The sequence below is a fragment of the Nothobranchius furzeri genome, chromosome 9 (genome assembly GCF_043380555.1).
Source record: "Nothobranchius furzeri strain GRZ-AD chromosome 9, NfurGRZ-RIMD1, whole genome shotgun sequence".
NCBI classification, from domain to species: domain Eukaryota; kingdom Metazoa; phylum Chordata; class Actinopteri; order Cyprinodontiformes; family Nothobranchiidae; genus Nothobranchius; species Nothobranchius furzeri.
Window position 1 is genome coordinate 70,775,816 of NC_091749.1, and position 18,900 is coordinate 70,794,715.

The following is an 18,900-nucleotide window of genomic DNA, read 5'->3' on the forward strand; positions in this document are numbered from 1 at the left end:
GTTGGTGTTCAGCATATTTTGTGTATGATATTGGTGTAAGCGGAACCGTACACATTCAGTTGCTCGTGAAAGGGGGCTATTTTTAGATGAGCACATTAGCTGGTTAAGCTAGTGGGAGCTTGCACCATTGGGAAGTGCAAGTTTAATGGTAATTGGATGGTTAATCCCAAGTCCGCGACGTGGTTAGCACCGGTTCCAGGCAAGAGCTGGAAATTATAGCTTAAATTTAATTTTTACAAATAGCTTAAATTTGGTCAAAGTGGCCTTAAAAAAGGTCTTAAAAAGTCTTAAATGTGGCTCCATTAAACCCGCAGATACCCTGATTAAAATGTTGAGGCTAAATAATTTGGTTTGTGTTCAAGTCCAAGGACCCGTCGCTGAGCACACGAAACGCAGCTAAACCCCGTGTGAACGACGGTCTGAAGATGAGGGCGTCTGTTCGAATGACTCGGTACCTGGAATCCTGGGGGGCCGTCAAACCTTTCGCCCACCTCCAGAACAGAGAGGGCTTCACATCAGAAAGCATCATTAGTGGAAAGACACGCTTCAAGGTAAACCAGCTGATCTGTAGTTGTTAGTTAATTAAACCAGCGTAGTTAATCCCGCCTCTCCCTCGTTCCCAGGACATTCCTCTGCGGTCACCTCCGAGTTCCAAGATCACAGACAGGTAAGAAAAGTCACCATAAATTCTTACGTTTGATAAGAACGTTTAAGAGTCTGTGTAGGTGAAGCATGTTTGGCCTTTTTAAGGTGAATTCCTGCCTAAAATGTGAGAATAACTAGGCCCGAGCAGCGAAAGCGCTGCGAAGGCCTATTTTATCTGCTCTGTTTATTTTTCTTCTGCCAAGTCTATTGGCTTTTTGGAGGCCTTAACATACCCGAAAACTCAGGCATTTTTGCACACATGTCAGGCGTGGTGTAAAATTTTGTATTTTAAAGGTCCCAAAAATATTGCAATAAAACTAGCTCCACAGCGCCCCCTAGAATGTGAAAAATACCCCCCTCCGTAAACCCTTTGTTTGCCATACAGTTATGAAATTTTGTACACTCAACAGTCCGTAGTAGTACTCAACAGTCCGCACAGAAAAGCCTCTTGCAATGAAGGTCAACATCAAACAGGAAGTCAGCCATTTTGGTTTGAAGTGGTGATTTTGACCCCGTTTTGGCCGTTTCTAGGGTCCGCCTCTGATTGATTTACTTGATCATTTTTCGCACGATCGTCTCGAAAGTTGTGGGAAATTGCTCAGAAGGGATGGGCGATCAAATAGAAAAAATAAAACTGACTTTTCGTATATGCTGAGGGGGCGTGGCCAGGCCTCGAAATTCGACTACTCGGCAAAAAAATATAAATGGCTATAACTTCGTACTCGAATAGAGTAGAGTTACAAAAATTTCTGTGGTCATGTGACATCCAGCCACAAACTAAACTAAATGTTGGAGGATGACATCACACAAGCCCCGCCTCCTCAGGACCAAAAAGGTCAAGTTTTACTTTGATAGGTCCCAAATCGCCTCATTTCACTTAATCACCACAATTTTGTAGCTGTTAACCCAAGACAAGTGGGGGTTGCTTGGCGTCACTTTATGGGAGTTTTCAAAAGAGGGTGGGGCTGTGGCGGCACAGCGAAGTTAGGCGTACCGCCGTGGCCATACGTTTGCCTCCAATTTCGTCATTTCTAAAGATATCGCCACAAAACTTCTGGTGAGTGATCCTAGTCCAGCCCCCCAAAAAATCTGATGTGAAAATCCGGTGGGCGTGGCCTATTTTCTTAAATAGCGCCCCCTAGGACCATTAAAACTGTCAGCCTCAAGCCATGTTTTGACTGAGGATTATGAAATTTGGTACACTAATGTAGTCTCTCAGGACCTACAAAAAAGTCTCTTGGAGTCAAGCGCAAAGTTGCACAGGAGGTCGGCCATTTTGGTCCAAGTGCTCGATTTCTCTAATTTCCCTCAGGGATTAATAATTCAATTAAGTTCAATTCAGTTTTATTTATATAGCGCCAAATCATGACAAGAGTCGTCTCAAGGCACTTTACATAATAAACATTCCAATCCAGGTCATGTCATTAAGCCAGTCCTATATAAGGAACCCAGCAAATTGCATCAAGTCACTGACCAGTGTCAGTGACTTTACAGCAGTCCTCATACTAAGCAAGCATGCAGCGACAGTGGAGAGGAAAACTCCCTTTTAACAGGAAGAAACCTCCAGAGGATCCTGGCTCGGTATAAGCAGCCATCCTCCACGACTCACTGGGAATGGAGAAGACCGCACACACACACACACACACACACACACACACACACACACACACACACACACACACACACACACACACCCCAAGCAATATGTCTATGGTTACATTGTGATTTCTTAATAAATATTCTATTTGGTGAGAGATAAACTTTATTGTATTTATCCTAGTGAATCTATAATTAAACGGATAAACTAGTATTATTAGCACATCCAAAAAGTTATCGGGGAGGGATAATGTTTAAGTGATTAGCAGCAGTGTGCTAGACATTGGCCCCCTCCATGAGGCCACCACAGCTCAGCAGAACATCGTTGTAGCTTCTTCTGAGGAGAAAAACACTTAGAAAAAAATAAAGTTAACAGCTGAAATAGCAGAAAATAATACAGTTAAAGAGCAGATTGTAGAAGAAAGTAGTAGAGTGTGAAAAGTGGGCAGTGTATCCTCCAGCTGTGTAAGCCTATAGTAGCATAACTACAGAGATAACTCTGGATAACCTAGCCTTTTTAGATGGAGGCATGTTGGAGGCAGGGCAAGGGAGAGCTGTCTTTACCGACTGTACACTCCACCTCCCTGTACTCCCCCACTTGTCCTGATTTAGGCTAACATCAGATTTTAACCATAGGCCCTATCAAATAAAAATGTTTTAAGCCTAGACTTAAAAGTAGACAAGGTGTCTGCCTCACGGACTAAAGCTGGGAGTTGGTTCCACAGGAGAGGAGCCTGATAGCTAAAAGATTTGCTTCCCATCCTATTTTTAGATATTCTGGGAACCACCAGTAAACCTGCAGTCTGAGAGCGAAGTGCTCGGTTAGGAACGTATGGTACAAACTGATGAATGATGGAGCTTGATTAGTAAGAGCTTTATATGTGAGAAGGAGGATCTTAAAATCTATTCTGAATTTAACATGCAGCCACTGTAGTGAAGCTAAGACAGGAGAGATATGATCTTTCTTTTGAATTCTCATCAGAACTCTAGCTGCAGCATTTTGGACAAGCTGAAGACTTTAACTACATTCTGTGGACTTCCTGAGAGTCATGAATTACAGTAATCCAGTCTTGATGTAATAAATGCATGAACTAGTTTTTCAGCATCACTCCTGGAAAGGATGCTTCTAATCTTAGCAATATTCCGAAGGTGGAAAAAGGAAATCCTACAAACCTGTTTAACTTGGGATTTGAATGACATGTTCTGGTCGAAGATAACACCAAGGCGCCTTACTTTTTCTGGGATTAATAAAGTATCTTTGATTGATTTTGATTGAGATTAATGTAATGCCATTCAGGTCAGTTGATTGACTATACAATTTCTTTTTCTGGATTTCTGGTCCAAAGATGAGAACTTCCGTCTTGTCTTGATTTAAAAGCAAAAAGTTTAGAGTCATCCAATTTTTTATGTCCTCAAGACAAGCCTGTAATCTACCCAACTGATTAGGTTCATCAGGGTAAATGGAAAAATATAACTGAGTATCGTCAGCATAACAGTGGAAGTTTATCCCATGCTGTCTACTGATTTTCCCAATTGGGAGCATATATATAGTAAAAAGAATTGGTCCAAGCACTGAACCCTGTGGTACTCCACAAGTAACCCTGGAGTATGAAGACGATTTGTCATGTACATTTACAAAATGAAATCTATCAGACAGGTAGGATTTAAACCAGCCTAACGCTGTTCCTTTGATCCCTACAACATGTTCAAGTCTTTCTACAAGAACATTGTGATCAACTGTGTCAAAGACAGCACTGAGATCTAACAAGACTAGAACAGACACAAGATTCTTATCTGAGGCCATGAGAATATCATTTGTAACTCTCACTAACGCAGTTTCAGTGCTGTGATACTCTCTAAAACCAGACTGAAATTCCTCAAACAGAGCATTAGTGTTTAAATGCTCACATACTTGGATGGCCACTATTTTCTCCAGGACTTTGGATAAAAATGGAAGGTTAGATATTGGTCTATAATTCATTGGGTCATCTGGATCCAGAGAAGGCTTCTTAAGTGAAGGTTTGATTACAGCAACCTTAAAATCCTGTGGTACATATCCATTTACTAAGGATAGATTGATTGTATCTAGAATGGGGGCAGTAACCAAAGGAAATGCATCTTTAAATAATTTGGTTGGGATTGGATCCAAAATGCAAGTGGAAGGTTTAGATGAAGCTAATATTTTTGATAACGCTGAAAGCTCAACTGGATCAAAACTGTTCAAACACAGATGAGGTTCTACAGTTACCTCTGATGCTGCCTCACTTACTGAGGAAGAAGAAATCGCATTAGGGAGAATGCTAAAGATTTTGTTTCTAATATAATTAATTTTACTTGTGAAAAATCCCATAAAGTCGTTGCTGCTGAGGGCTAAGGGAATAGATGGCTCAGAGCTATGATTCTGTGTAAGTTTGGCAACTGTACTGAAAAGAAATTTAGGATTATTTTTATTCTCATCAATTAACGCTGAGAAATAAGCAGTTCTAGTTTGTCGAAGCTTATTTTTATAAAGCACAAGCTAATTCTCAAACTTTGACCTGTCGCCACGCCACTCTTTTTTTCACAGCTCCCTATTGGACTCCTTTCAACCAATCACCAGCAATTGTTGGCAAATAGCAGTAGACAAGTTGAGGTCACTTGGTCTCCAGTACTGGCAGGTTTTGAAAAAAGGCGGGGCTTTGGGAGCATGGCGAAATTCGCCATCACGCCATGTAAATATGTTTGCCTCTCATTTCCTCAGTTTTCGTGATATCGCTACGAATTCTCTGGTGAGTGATCCTAGTCTGACCACCAATAGAAATGGATGTGATAGGTTTGTGACCGTGGCCTATTTTCTGAAATAGCGCCCCTAGGACTATTAAAACTGTCAGCCCCAAGCCGTGCTTTATCTGAGAACTATGAAATTTGGTACACTAATGGAGTGCCTTGGGGCCTACTAAAAAGTCTCCTGGGGCCAAGGTCAATGTCTAACAGGAAGTCGGCCATATTGGTCCAAGTACTCAATTTAGTGGTTTTCGCACACGTTTGGAGAGTGATGCCCCATCGCCCTTTTCACCAATCGCCTTCAAACTTCTGCTATATACTCTTAAGACATAGGGGGGGAAATTCAACTTTTGGATTTTTCTAAAGTTGAAAGGTGTGGGTGTGGCTAAGCCTCAAACTTTGACCTTTTGCCATTACATTACTTGACGTAATAACTCCCATGCGGATGATCAGATCTATATCAAACAATGTCTGTGTGATCACTGACCAAGGCCGGATTAACCATACGGGCAACTGGGCAATTGCCCAGGGCCCACAACTCTAAAGGGGCCAGGGCAGCAAGAGCACGAGCAAAACACTGTATCTGTAATCTCCCGCTTCATAATAAACTAGGGTGACCATACGTCCTCTTTTCCCCGGTCATGTCCACTTTTCACTCTCTGTCCGGGGGGGTTCTTGTATTGATGAAAATATCCGGTTTTTCATCCAGGAGCAGGGACCGAATTATGGGGGAGCTGTATATCCTACACATCCAGGGGAGCTGGAAAAAACGTTTTCTACCTATATGACATCATTCATGGACCCTTTTGAGCAGAGAGCACATCTAGCGATGATCGTTGGTGTGCAGTGCTCCAGGCAGCTGCGTCCAGCACACGGTCCATTCTCAAAGTGGCGCAACCAAAAAACTATAATTAACACACGATCGTTCATGTCCGCACATGTTCTCTACTTTCTGTCTTATTTGTGCCTGAAGCGCTCTGCTACTGCGGAGCTCATCACCTGTGCTGCGGTGATTTCACCTCACTGACGCAGCATCGAAACGCCTCTCCGCTTTGCGGTCAGGAGATCCCTTTGATCTGCTCAAAAATAACTGATGAGGTGAAAAAGTGAGAATCCAGGCAGCAGTTTTTCTGGAGAGTTTGGAGGAGATGCAGGAAGATGAGAGACAGACAGGACAGGAAAATAGTTCAATAAAAACAAGAAAACAAAACAAAGTGTTGAAAAGTAAAATGTAGGTAGATTTATCTCCACTACACGTTTTTACCTGTATAAAACAATAAGTTATACACATGTAATATTTATACATCTGATACAATTCAGATCACATTCAAAACTCAGTCACACACCCAGGGCCGTTTCAAGACATTTTGGGGGCCAAGGCAAAATGCCCCCTAGATACAATAAAACATTTGTAACTTCTACAAAAAAGCTCCAAACTATATCAAACATGGTGGGAGTCATCACGCAACTGCAATCAACACATGTATGTGCTCACTCGTTCAAATCACTTTAACTCCGCCCACTTACAGCTTTTTGTCTCTAGATGACCCATGCAACGTTTGATTGATGTCAAATTAACAGAAAACCATTGTTGATGACCAAAGATGACCTCTATGGCATTTAGTTGTAAATGGTCACAGCGCCCCCTAGATGGGTTCAAACTTTATTAACTTCTAAAGACAAGGCCAGAATGGCATTATACTTGGCTTGTGTCATCACGTGACTGCACCAAACACATTGATGTGGTTGTTGGTTCAAGCCCCTTTAGCTCCACCCCCTTTTGGTTCTCTGGCTCTAGATAACACACACAGTGTCTGATTGATGCCAAAATAACAGAGAACCATCTTTGTCAACCAAAGCTGACCTCAATGGGATTTTTCTGTAGTTGGTCACAGCGCCCCCTAGATAACTTTAACCTTCAATAACTTCAAAAAACGTGGTCAGAATAGCATTAAACTTGGTCTGTGTCATCACACCACCAGTGTGGTAAAGATAGAGTATCCCCTGTTGGTGAGATGTGTAATTTAATGGTGGGCTCAGAGGAGATGCTGAGTCAGGGTGAGGTGCAGATGAGGACACCGTTCGCGGTGTCTGAGGTCGCAGGGGGTCGACGTTTACGTTCTGCGGACGTGCCCGGTCTGCCGGCCGGGGCAGAGCTGCGAGGGCCGAACGACGCTGCTTGCAGCTTTAATTCCTTTTGTTACTCTTGATGGCTTCCTGTACAGCCGTTGTTCAGTGAAATGGTGTCATTTAGGATCAGTGAGCTAACAGCTAGTCCAAACAAGCTCGGGCCGTTGAGACGTTAGACCAATTGTTTATGTAAGAGGGTTATTTTAGTCTAGCTGATGGGACATCACATACTTCTTGGTCAAATCTGCCCACGCTCGTTCCAGGTATGCGTTATACACAAAGGCCAAACTCCATCTGCCACGTGTGATGCCAACGCGGTTGCAGTTCCGCCCTCATCCACTAGGGGCTGGCTCCAGAAAGGAACAAGTTCCCATTGACACCCATGTGAAAAATGCCAACTTCACAGCAGAAATAAACACGCTTTCAGCCTGGTCCTAGAAACCATTTTAGGTTTAATAGATCGAGTTTATCATCATGACAACTCTTGAGAGGGCAGAATTTTTTGTAACTCATCAGTTTAGATCTAATGAAAGCTTGATGAATACTTTTGACTGACGGGTAGCAGCTGAGCTGTCAATGCTAGCGTCTTTTCCTCCTGCTCGCTCCAGGGAAGACCTTAGCCCTGTCGGGTGTCAGTCATCTGCCCCCACTTTCACAGCCCTGTTTTTGTATTTATTTAGAGTGATGACGCATGATGCAGCCACGGTGGTTTTACATCATCAGAAAGCTAGGATATGATATATTCGACTGTAGCCGTAGACACAGGTAACACTTTTATCAAACCACTCACTAATTCAAAGTGATCCGAATTCTTATAGTTGTTCCAGAACAGTGTTTTACATCTTTTTACGTCCACAAGGGTCCAATTATTGTCCCTGAATAAAATAGTTTGTCCACAACATGTCTTCAGCTCACATCCCATCGCTGAAAACCATCTCAACTCCCTTCAGGTGCGTCTTTCTCATCATAACCTCTGTTAGCACCTCGTACAACGACCACGCCCACTAAAAGTCTCAACATCACCTGCTGAAATATGTCGTCCGTCGGCATTTGTTGGACTGACGAAGAGCGATTAGGCTTTAAGTCGACTTTAGGTCCAAACCATCAAACTCCAAAGGGTGCTGCTGTCTTTTTAAAACAGATTCAAAAGGAGGATTTTGTGCTGAAATAGTCATGTGATGCAAAAGTGACGGTGAAATTTAGAGGACCGGAGCTGTTAGACACTTTTCATCATGGATGCAGACAGAGACGCCAAAGTGTCCCCTGAAAATCTGAGGGTAGCACTGTGAGGCGAGAGTCGAAGGTTTCAGCAACACAGAGGTGGATCTCATTGACTAGATCTCCATGGTAACAGAGATTTAGCTAATGACCAGGTTTTGAGTTGAGATTTTGTAAAAGATGGAATTTGCTCTCCGGTTCTGTTCGATCCTGGAGCCGTCCAACGTTGTAGTGTAAAAGGTCAGAACACGTTTTTACTCTCTCAAAAACAACACAGGTGTGTAGCTGTCGGGTATTTGGTTGTGTCTGTTAGCTGCCATCTCATCTCTGGTGACACGCTGTGTGTTTTGTTTCACTATTGGACCCCGCCAGCTTTGACGAGTCTCTAGAAGAGCCGTTCTCCTTGTCCACACCTCCGCTCAGCAGCAATAAGTGAGTGGGACCTTTTAGGACCCCCAGGGTCCTCGTCCCTGTCAGAACAGTAGTTCTCAGCCTCCTCATGAGATGATCTAAATAGTCCAGTGGTTCAGAACAAGCACATGACATGACAAATTGATCCTCAGGATGAGAACTACTGTCTTGGTGGAGATCTCAGAACTAACCCGATCCTCCTGGTTTAACTGCTAACCCTTCGTAACGGGGCAGGACTTGATCTGAGTAGTGATGTAACCTCTGAGTAGTGGCTTGACTCATTCCTATTAACACTAATCACCATCTTGGGCTTTTCATCTGGGTCTGACAGACCCGCAAGGGATCATCTAACCCCGCCTCCACCTAACCCTCTCACAGGCACAAATCAAACTTCTCTTTCCTCACTAATACTCCCACCAGCTCCCGAGGCTGCCCGCAGACATGGCTGAAACAGACCCACATGAGTAGATCTGGTCTTCCAGCATCCGGATGCTGCTTCCTAATCGCATCTCTGCTCTCTGCTGCAGGATGAAATCCCAGAAGACCAAGTTTGACCAGGAGCTGCACGACGAGATGACCAGCACCATCGACGAGCTCAACAGCAAGTAGGTCCAGTTTGACAGGAGGCCTAACTCGTGGTGGAGAAAATTCCCTCTCACTGAGTTTATGGAATGTTTTAAAATCCCAACTTCCTGTCCAGAATGTTACGGAGTGGCTGCAGGTTAAAGCTCTGACCCAAACGTCCCGGAGCTTCAGACACAATCATTAAATGTACAAAATAAAACCACGTCGGTCTCCTAAAAGCAGTGTCCAGGTCCTGAAATACCAAACACACCGGAGATATTAATATCCCGGCGCTCCGTGCTGCAGCAGCTGGTCCCGTATTTGATTATAGGTCAGATCAGCTCCCGTGTTAATGTCCTTGGATGTGTCTGGGATAAATTTAGATCCTAGATTAGCTGATTTCTGCTGGATCAGATGTGCTGAAGCTAGATGCTAAAGCTAATTCTAATCCCAAATGAAGACGGCCGGTTTTACAGACGCTCAACCAGCTGACGGTCATTCCCGACACCAACAGATCATCAGTGGGATCGTGCATTACTTTTATTTTTCCTGCTTTTACCCAAACTGGTCATCACTCCAATTTATAAGCAGATTTGCTGAATAATCCCTTTGATTGGATAACATCTAGTTTGTTGTTGTTGTTCCTGCGGATGTGACAGCTGTTATTACGACCAGAATAGGGATGGGTACCTTTAACATTATTATAATTTTTTTTAACCTTTATTTAACCAGGATGGAGACCCATTGAGGTTAAGAACCTCTTTTACAAGGGTGTCCTGGCCAAGAGGCAGCAAAAATACAAACAGTTACAACACAATGGCAATGATAAAACACTCAATCATTAAAAGCAGTTACAAGTTACTAATGCAGTCTCGGAAGCTTTCAGTTTGGTTTTGAAGGCATTTAGTGAAACCTGCTCAGTCATTTTCCAGGTTTTCTGCAGCTGGTTCCAAGCAGAAGGAGCAGAGCAGGCGAAGGCTCTCTTTCCTAACTGTGTGCGAGCAAAAGGAACAGAAAGTAGCAACTGATCGTTGGACCTTAAAGAACGGGAATCAACATTTTTTCGTGTGATTAATGTGCAAATATAAGGAGGTAACATTCCAAACACTGCCTTGTAAATAAAAACTTACCAGTGATTTTGACATTTGAATTGATCCGGTACTAATTCCCGGTACCTACGAATCGATACCGGTACTTAACGGTACCAATTTTAGATACTTTTGAGTGTTTAATATTTTAATTCTCTTTTATAATAAAATACATATTTTTCTCAATATATAACAATATTTGATAAATATCACGATAAACAACATACAACTGTTTGTATTTTAACATCGTCCTTGTAGTTTTATAAGCTGATAATTAAACTGAAGCAAACATCTTTACTGTGAACTAAATTTACTGTGTATCTTCATTCCTTTTGCCGTCCTTTTTCATTTGATTTTTCCTACTGGGAAGCTAGAATTTCCGAGGAGAAAGTGAACGCACCATTAGCTGATAACAATGGTAGCAATGGAAGCCAACATATCAAGCTAACGTTATCTTAAACAGTTTATTTAGCTGCTGGAGCAGATTAAAACGATGATGCCTCACACTTAGATCGTTGTCGCTGGTTTCATCTTCACCCAATCACCCGTCGCATTTAGTAAAGTGAAGCCAAACTTTAGAGCGCGTTCATGTTCTTCTAGTCAGAAATTTGGAGTTCCGAGGTGAAAGCGAATGCACCATTAGCGAAACGGAAGCTAACATATCAAGCTAACGTTATCTTAAACATTTTATTTACCTACCGGAGCAGATTAAGATGAGGATGTCTCACTTAGATCGTTGTCGCTGGTTTCATCATCACCCAGTTACCCATCACATTTAGTGAAGTGGACCCAAGCTTTAGCGTGCGTTCTTTCTACCATGCTGCTCTGTTTACAGCTCACTCGCAGCGACCGACGACGTAACGCTCTTGCGCATGCGCAGCTGTCTAGGCAAGTTCTCGTTATGAAGGACGGGTACCGAAACGAGGCACCGTTTCAAATGACGTGAATCGGTGCTCAGTCGGTACTGTGGAATTCGGTCGGTACCCATCGCTAGATCAGAACAGTAAAACCACCTGGATGTGAAGCAGACAGCTGCAACTCTGTGGTTTAACAGCTAAATATGTGAGCTGAGGTCATTCGTGTGACATTAAAGAAAAGCACCTCCACATTCCTGCTGGTTCCAGAGCCGTCTGATGATTGGCTGTTGTATTCTGGTGGATTACACGCAGCCCCTTTAATTAATAAAATTAATAGAATCTTATAGCTGCAGGTATGTCGTCAGCCGCTCAGAAACGACCCGTGTAGTTCGTGTTGGCTCGCCGTCCTCTCGGAGATCTGGGTCTCTAGATCACATTTATGCACGATGAGCTGGTGAAACATGTCTTCCGATGGGAATATAAGCCTCATAAGGATGAAAAAAGATTCCCTCGGCTCAGATAAAGGCCGACGTTTTCCTTCTTATCTGGAGGTTTTTTACGCTGCATGTGGCCTTTGCTTTCCATAACCCTGTGCATCAGGTATGCACCGATATGAAATACCGGACTAATGTCTCGTGCTTCCCCGTTGTTCTTTTTCTTCACAGGCAGTGGTCGACCTCTGAGGAAAGTGGGAATTTCGCTTTGTGTTTTCCCAAAAAAGATCTGGAAAATCAGGTTGGTTTGACTCCTGAGAGGATGCTAAACATTCCCGATCCTGCTTGAGGCTGATGTTTGTTCTTCTCCTCCCAGTACCGATCCCTGGACCTGCCCATGTTCAAGCACTATGTGGGCTGTGCCACCTTCATCTTCTTCTGCATCTTTGTGGTTCAGCTGCTCGTCTCCAAAGAGTAGGTTTCACCGATGGCGTCCAGGACGAGTTTTATCCCAGAACAAATCCCTAAAAGCCACTCTGGTTTTGTTCCCACCAGCCGACAGAAGTTGGGGGTGATGTTTGGGGCGCTGGTTTGTGTGCTGCTGCTCACTCTGGCCATCTGTTTTGCAGGTCGCCTACAGGTCAGTAATCTTCATATTCAGTTATTTATTTTTGTTCGTTTTCAGGTTTTTAGAAGCAGCTGCTGACATGTCAGGATTAGATTTTTCCACCAAATCGGTCTGATTGCAGTCTGACCCTGTTTCTGCTTTCACGGGATGCTGAATGAATTTAATTTCCTTCGGCTCTGAGCAGAAAACGAGATGTGAAACACGTTAAAGGTTTTGTTCAGATCCGGTGAGAGGATGTTTGCACGTGTTTGTAGCATCTTTCTGCTCTTGGCTCCTTTTTTGAGTCTCAGTATTATTTAAAAAATGCATCCTCTAAAGGGACATTTCACTCAATTCTGTGTGAAAGTAAGAAAAATCCCTCCTGAACAGCCTCTGTTTGGAGAAATGGCTTAGTCAAAGTCAAAACAAGAATGGTTTAATTAGATCCAAATAAAAAAAGGGCATTAATTTTTTCTTTTATTGAGACTTAATAATGTGTGAATCAAAGAATTAAAACAATAATATTAAGGTAATTTCAATGAACTATAATTAACTTTAGTTCATGTCTTAAAAAATAACAGGATTACCATATTCTCCATCACAGCAGGTGAGCTGCTAACCAAAAGGTTGATTTAATTGTAAAATAAGCATAACCACAAACGGGCTTATAAACAAAACAATCAACCATCAGATCCTGGCTTTTCTGTTGTTACAGTAACGGTGAGCCGTTTCCTGCTCCTCCGCTGGAAGAAAGTGGAATTACAACTGTTGTAAACAACCCTGCAGCGCTAACAATTCAATTCAATTCAAGTTTATTTATATAGCGCCAAATTACGACAAGAGTCGTCTCAAGGCACTTCACATAATAAAAATTCCAATTCAGGTCAGTTCATTAAGCCAATCAGAAATAATGTTTCCTATATAAGGAACCCAGCAAATTGCATCAAGTCACTGACTAGTGTCAGTGACTATACAGCAGTCCTCATACTAAGCAAGCATGCAGCGACAGTGGAGAGGAAAACTCCCTTTTAACAGGAAGAAACCTCCAGAGAATCCTGGCTCAGTATAAGCAGCCATCCTCCACGACTCACTGGAGCTAACACTAACAAGAGCTAACTAATACTAAAATAAACCACTAAGTTAAAAGATCCACACAAACATTATTACTTACAAGTCTGGTAGCAACAAAGCCAGGTCACCATCAGTCTGTGATCTCGTCTCCTCTTTTTGCTCTATCAGACTAGCGTAGGCTAAAGTTTAGCCAGGCTTAGCTCCTCACCTCCAAAGACATTTCTCTCTGACTTTTACTTCCAGGCTCAGCCATGATGCCAACAGAAAAAGCTATTTTTTTCTTTCTTCTTCTTCTGTTTTGATGAACAGAAAATTTTCTACTAAAACAAGTACTTCAGTATTTCTTAAATAAAATTCTGCTGGTTTAATGAATTGCTGAGGCAGCAAAAAGTTGTTTCTATGAACGGAGGCTGTTCAGTAACAACAGGTAGGACATTTATAAAATAGGTGGAAAAATCAGTGAGACATCACATCAAATCAGCAACGGTGTTTCACGTTGTTTTGTTAATCAGAACAGAACCAAACTGACCGTAAACATTAGGAGGTGTTTAACCTGAAAGTGTTCACACCGCAGCAGCCGTGACACGAGTCACATGTCCGCTCTCTTCCTCCCGGGCAGCGCGTGTTTCCAGACAAGCTGTCGAGGTGCTGGTGGCTGCCGGCGGTGTCCGAGGCGGTGGTTAAACAGCCGTGTGTGCGCCTCCCGCTGGCCGCCGTCACAACTGCGGTCATCATCATCATGGCTTTGTTCAACCTGGTGAGACTCGAACATCTCCCTGCCCCGCGATGGTTCTCGTTGCTTTTTCTGACCTTTTGAATTCACTTTTCAGTGTTTTGTGAAGGAGGAAGGCGTGGGCGACTTCCTCTGCCTGCCTGTGAGTTGGTAACTGTAGAACATCTCAAACATTTGCTGATGGTGTAGAAGAACAGAGAACACCAATAACCCAAATGCTGAGATGAGTGTTTGTAGAGAAATGAATCCCTAAACTGAATCAGTAACTTCTGTGTTCGTCTCGCTTCCGCTCTGCTCCTCAGTACTCCATCCTCTGCTGCATCCTCTCACTCATCGCGTGTGGAGTGTTCCTCCGGCTGAGCTTTGAGCTGAAGCTGCTCTTCCTCTCCGTGGCGACCCTCACGTACATCATCATCCTCGTTGGCAACAATGCCTTCAAGCCCTACGACAGGTTCCTGGATCTTCAGATAAACAGCAGCTTAAACTGCAGCAGGTAGGACCGACGCACGCACGCACGCTCACCTCAGCATGTCGATCCGTGGTGCTGAAAGTTCTAGACAGTGGGTTACCCCGACCGAGCCGAAGCTGCATAACTTCCTGTTAGTTTGTCCTTGTAGAACGTACTACTTGGACCAATCCTCAGAACGCTTAGAGAGGTGCTCAGTGAAAATCTTAGAAGACTTAGACAAGTTAAAAAGTCTTTCTGAGACGCCAGTAAAGGTTATTCAGATGTCCTCACTCTGCCAGAAGACACAGTCAGTTGTTCAGGAACACCACAGGAACCCCTAAAAGTGAAGCCCACCATGATCTGGAAGCTGCTGCATCACCTGAGTTCAGTTACTGAGAGGACCAAGCTCCTCCCCCAAACTGGAATTAAATCTGCAGCTGTTCACACGGGCGAGACAAATGTCTTCTGGAAAAACGTCAATGGACCAATGAGACCAAGGTTGAGCTGTTGGGATGGTTTGAAGGAGCTGAACCTGAACCATCAGTCAACCACGGAGGTGGTTCCAGAGCACAAAGTCCTCCAACCAAACCAGTTAAGAGCTTCAGGAACAACCTTCACTAATCTCTGATGTCAACAACCATCCGTCCAATCTCTCCTGCTCATCCGAGGTCGGGTCGCGGGGTCAGCAGCCTAAGCAGGGAGGCCCAGACTTCCCTCTCCCCAGCCGCTTGGGCCAGCTCCTCTGGGGGAATCCCAAGACGTTCCCTGTCCAGCTGACTGACGTAGTCCCTGCAGTATGTCCTGGGTCTCCCCTTAGGTCTCCCCTCGGCTGGACGTGCTTGGAAAACCTCACCAGGGAGGCGTCCCAACCAGATGTCTGAGCCACCTCAACTGAAAGCAAACAAACAAATTTACAATACCTCCACAAATTATTTCTAGAAGAGATCAAACTTGAGCCAGAATTCTATCAGGAGACGTTTCTGGGGGATATTTAATCTAATCTAAGTGGGTACGGTGCTTTTTACTTTCCTCTGTTTAAACTGAAACTTCCTGTTTGTTTCTTCAGTTCAAACCAATCCACGAAAATCCTGGAGTGCATCGGTCTGATTAAAGATCCCACGGTGACGAGCTGCCTCTACATCGCTCTGTTCCTGCTCACCATGCTCATCATTTCCCAGCAGGTCAGCGTCACCCTCCCTCCCTCCCTCCCTTATCTCTCCCCCCTCCCCCGACCTCACTCTGCCTCTGCCCCCAGAACGAGAAGTGCTTTCGGCAGGACTTCCTACTGAAGTACAAGAACCGCACGGAGCAGGACGAGATCGAGACGAGGGAGAACCTGAACCGTCTGCTGCTGGAGAACGTGCTGCCCGCTCATGTGGCTTCGCTCTTCGTTGGGGAGAATAAGAAGAACGAGGTGTGATTTCTGTAGGCTGACATGCATGTTTTATGGGGACGCTCAAACGTTACTGAGCCAAGATCATCTGCAACAGCTTTGTGACAACTGAGAGGTTTGTCTCAGACATTCTTCAAAACGTGATCAGAAATGGTGACAAAGTAGTTTCAAGATGCGGTCCTGACAGTCTTACAGCAGGATCAGTCATAAAAGGAAATCATCTGAGGTCCAACCCCCTTTCTTCTGGCTCCGCCCCCTAGGCTGTGACTCCAGATTACAGGAGAACGCTGTACAAAATGAATAAAAACATTAAACCTTCCTAACCTAACGCTCCTACTTAACCGCAGAGCATCTTGGCATGCTAGCTAATGTAGCTAGCCTGGCTTTGGCTTCGCTTCCTGTTCAGCTGCTCCAAGCTGCGAATGCACGACTCAGAGGGGAGTTTGATGTGAGGACCAGGACGTCCCCTTCTTAATGATTGGATGAAGCTTTTTGTACGTTTAATCATTCATTTTTTTGACAAACCTTTAATTCATTAGTTACATATGTATGAGAAGAGCACTTCATGCAACTAGTCAAGAACATCGACATATAAATATTGGACAATGGGTTTCCATAGACTCCAATAACACGTTTTTGAAGAAAAATGGGAGGTGGCCACCACCGCCATTTTGACTGTGTCACAGGTTCTGTCAAGCCCAAACAATTCCACAAAAGGGAAGAGAGGCGGAGCTGAGGGTGGGGCTGTAGGGCTGGGATCAACTGACGACACCCGGTCGAACTAGCTACAAGCTAACCTGAAGCTAACGCTGAGGTGGGAGCTAAGCTAACGGAGGTAGCAACCTAGCTACAACTGGAGTTAACTGTGCACAACACCAGAGCTTCTGAGTCAGAGATACGCTGGGCTGACCGCCGGGTAAAACCGGGTGGAACACAGAGATCTCCCGAGAGCTCCACAAGCCGATAGTGGGAACCCAGCTCCACCAACATGTTATATTTCAACCCATTATCTAAAGTGCAGCATTATGTTAAATGCACTGGGTTTTACCCTATTACATTTAAATTTCATGGTTAAACAGTACATGTTAAAATCTAAGCTCAGCTCGGCAGTGACCTAAAATACATAAATATAATTTTACTTACCGAAAAAAAATGAAGTGGAGACTCCTTGGCTGCTCTATTAGTGCAATTAATGCCACAGCAAGTCATTTTGTCCAACAATTGCACAAAAATATCCAAACAGAACGCACAAACGCTACAACTAATGGTCTAAGGTGAGAGACTGAAAATGACGGAACAGTTTTAAGGCGAGGCCGAGGCTCTACTGAGGCCTTTCCATGGAGCTAGCTCTGCGGTCACGTGGGTCTGATGCTCATTAATTATACAGATTTTTAGGCTTTTAATACATTTAAACAGAAGAGTGAGAAAAAAAATTCACCCCCCTCAGAGTTGTCATGAGTGTAAACTAGATCATTTAAACCTAAAACATGTTTTGGTACCAGGCTTTAAACATGTTTATTTCTGCTGTGAAATTGGTATTTTTAACATGGGAGTCAATGAGAATTTGCTCGCTTCTGACACCAGCCCCCAGTGGATGAGGGTGGAACTGCAATTTATTTCACTTCTGCGTTTGCCTCAATTTTTCCCCCGCATTGTGGGGGCTTGGTCAAGAAGCATCTCCTTCTGCACCCTTAAGAAGCTTTAATTGTATTTTTTCTGATTGAAGTCATGCCGTATCGTCTGTTATAAACGAACTTGTAGCATCTGTGTTTGGATATTTGAGTTAATCTTTTCTCCTCCTTTCTGTCTCAACAGGACCTCTACTATAAGTCCTATGACTGTGTGTGTGTGATGTTTGCCTCAGTGCCAGATTTCAAAGAGTTTTACACCGAGTGTGATATTAACAAGGAGGGCCTGGAATGTCTGAGGCTGCTCAATGAGATCATCGCCGACTTTGACGAGGTCAGAAGTTCAGGAAGGATTCATCCGTCTGTTCCTCAGCAAACACGTCCGGTCCCATTCCTCAGATTGTTTCTCCTCTCGCCTCACAGCTGCTGTCCAAGCCAAAGTTCAGCGGCGTGGAGAAGATCAAGACCATCGGCAGCACGTACATGGCAGCGGCAGGACTCAGCGGGACGCCCGGTCAGGAGAACAATCAGGTGGGCGGGGTCGCGCCGAGGTCGCCAGCTGATTCGCAGCAGATCACACTTGAACTGCTGTTGACTTCTGGGTGTTTTCAGGACAAGGAGCGGCAGCAGGCCCAGATCGGGATCATGGTGGAGTTCGCCATCGCCATGGTCGGCAAGTTGGACGGCATCAACAGACATTCCTTCAACAGCTTCAGGCTCCGCGTGGGTGAGTGTTAAGAACCGAAACCTCTCGCTGCCCCGGCTGTTACGGCGGGAGCAAACATACCACGAGTCTCCCGGGTTTCTTCGTATGGAATCGGCATTCACGAGGACCACCTGAGTGCAAGGGCGCCCCCAAGGGGTGGCCACGACCACCCCTAGAAAATTGCTGCCCCCCCCCAAGGAAAAGCCTGTGTTAACAAATCATATTAATGTTCAGTCAAACCATGTATTGATCTTGTAAATTCAAGACATAATTGTAAAACAAAATAAAAATATTACAGTTAATGAAATAATCGGAATAAAATAAATAAATACGTTTCTGCTGCTCACCGTTAAAAAAAAGTTTTTATCTCCATAGTTGTTTTTTTTTACCCAGCAACAGGTGAATTAACCTAAAAACAATACATTTTAAAATTAAATTAGGGATAACGTTTTAAATAGCTGAAATGTTTTGGGTACTTACGGTTATTTTAATCAAAACAAATAAAGGCGCGATGCAGCACAACGCCGCAGGCTAAATTCTCCCCGAGTACCACAAGGACCAATTTGGTGTTCCATCCCAAACATTTCTTTGGCCCCCATCCGGCCACC

General features: G+C 44.0%; 1 protein-coding gene across 3 annotated transcripts in view; it reads left to right on the top strand.

Moving 5' to 3' along the window:
- adcy7 (adenylate cyclase 7) overlaps positions 1 to 18,900 on the top strand; it is a 42,125-nt gene that overhangs the window by 22,180 nt on the left and 1,045 nt on the right. The window contains exons 10-24 of one of the 3 annotated variants that reach the window (XM_015952813.3): positions 363 to 551; positions 624 to 667; positions 8,725 to 8,784; positions 9,291 to 9,368; positions 11,938 to 12,007; positions 12,083 to 12,180; positions 12,262 to 12,346; positions 14,004 to 14,141; positions 14,215 to 14,259; positions 14,420 to 14,610; positions 15,632 to 15,746; positions 15,821 to 15,979; positions 17,774 to 17,920; positions 18,010 to 18,117; positions 18,199 to 18,313. In XM_015952813.3, the coding sequence (XP_015808299.1) occupies positions 363 to 551; positions 624 to 667; positions 8,725 to 8,784; positions 9,291 to 9,368; positions 11,938 to 12,007; positions 12,083 to 12,180; positions 12,262 to 12,346; positions 14,004 to 14,141; positions 14,215 to 14,259; positions 14,420 to 14,610; positions 15,632 to 15,746; positions 15,821 to 15,979; positions 17,774 to 17,920; positions 18,010 to 18,117; positions 18,199 to 18,313 (1,642 nt within the window). Of the gene's footprint in view, positions 1 to 362; positions 552 to 623; positions 668 to 8,724; positions 8,785 to 9,290; positions 9,369 to 11,937; positions 12,008 to 12,082; positions 12,181 to 12,261; positions 12,347 to 14,003; positions 14,142 to 14,214; positions 14,260 to 14,419; positions 14,611 to 15,631; positions 15,747 to 15,820; positions 15,980 to 17,773; positions 17,921 to 18,009; positions 18,314 to 18,900 lie in introns of all 3 variants that reach the window. The other 2 variants (XM_054731931.2, XM_054731932.2) reach the window with 2 other exon arrangements.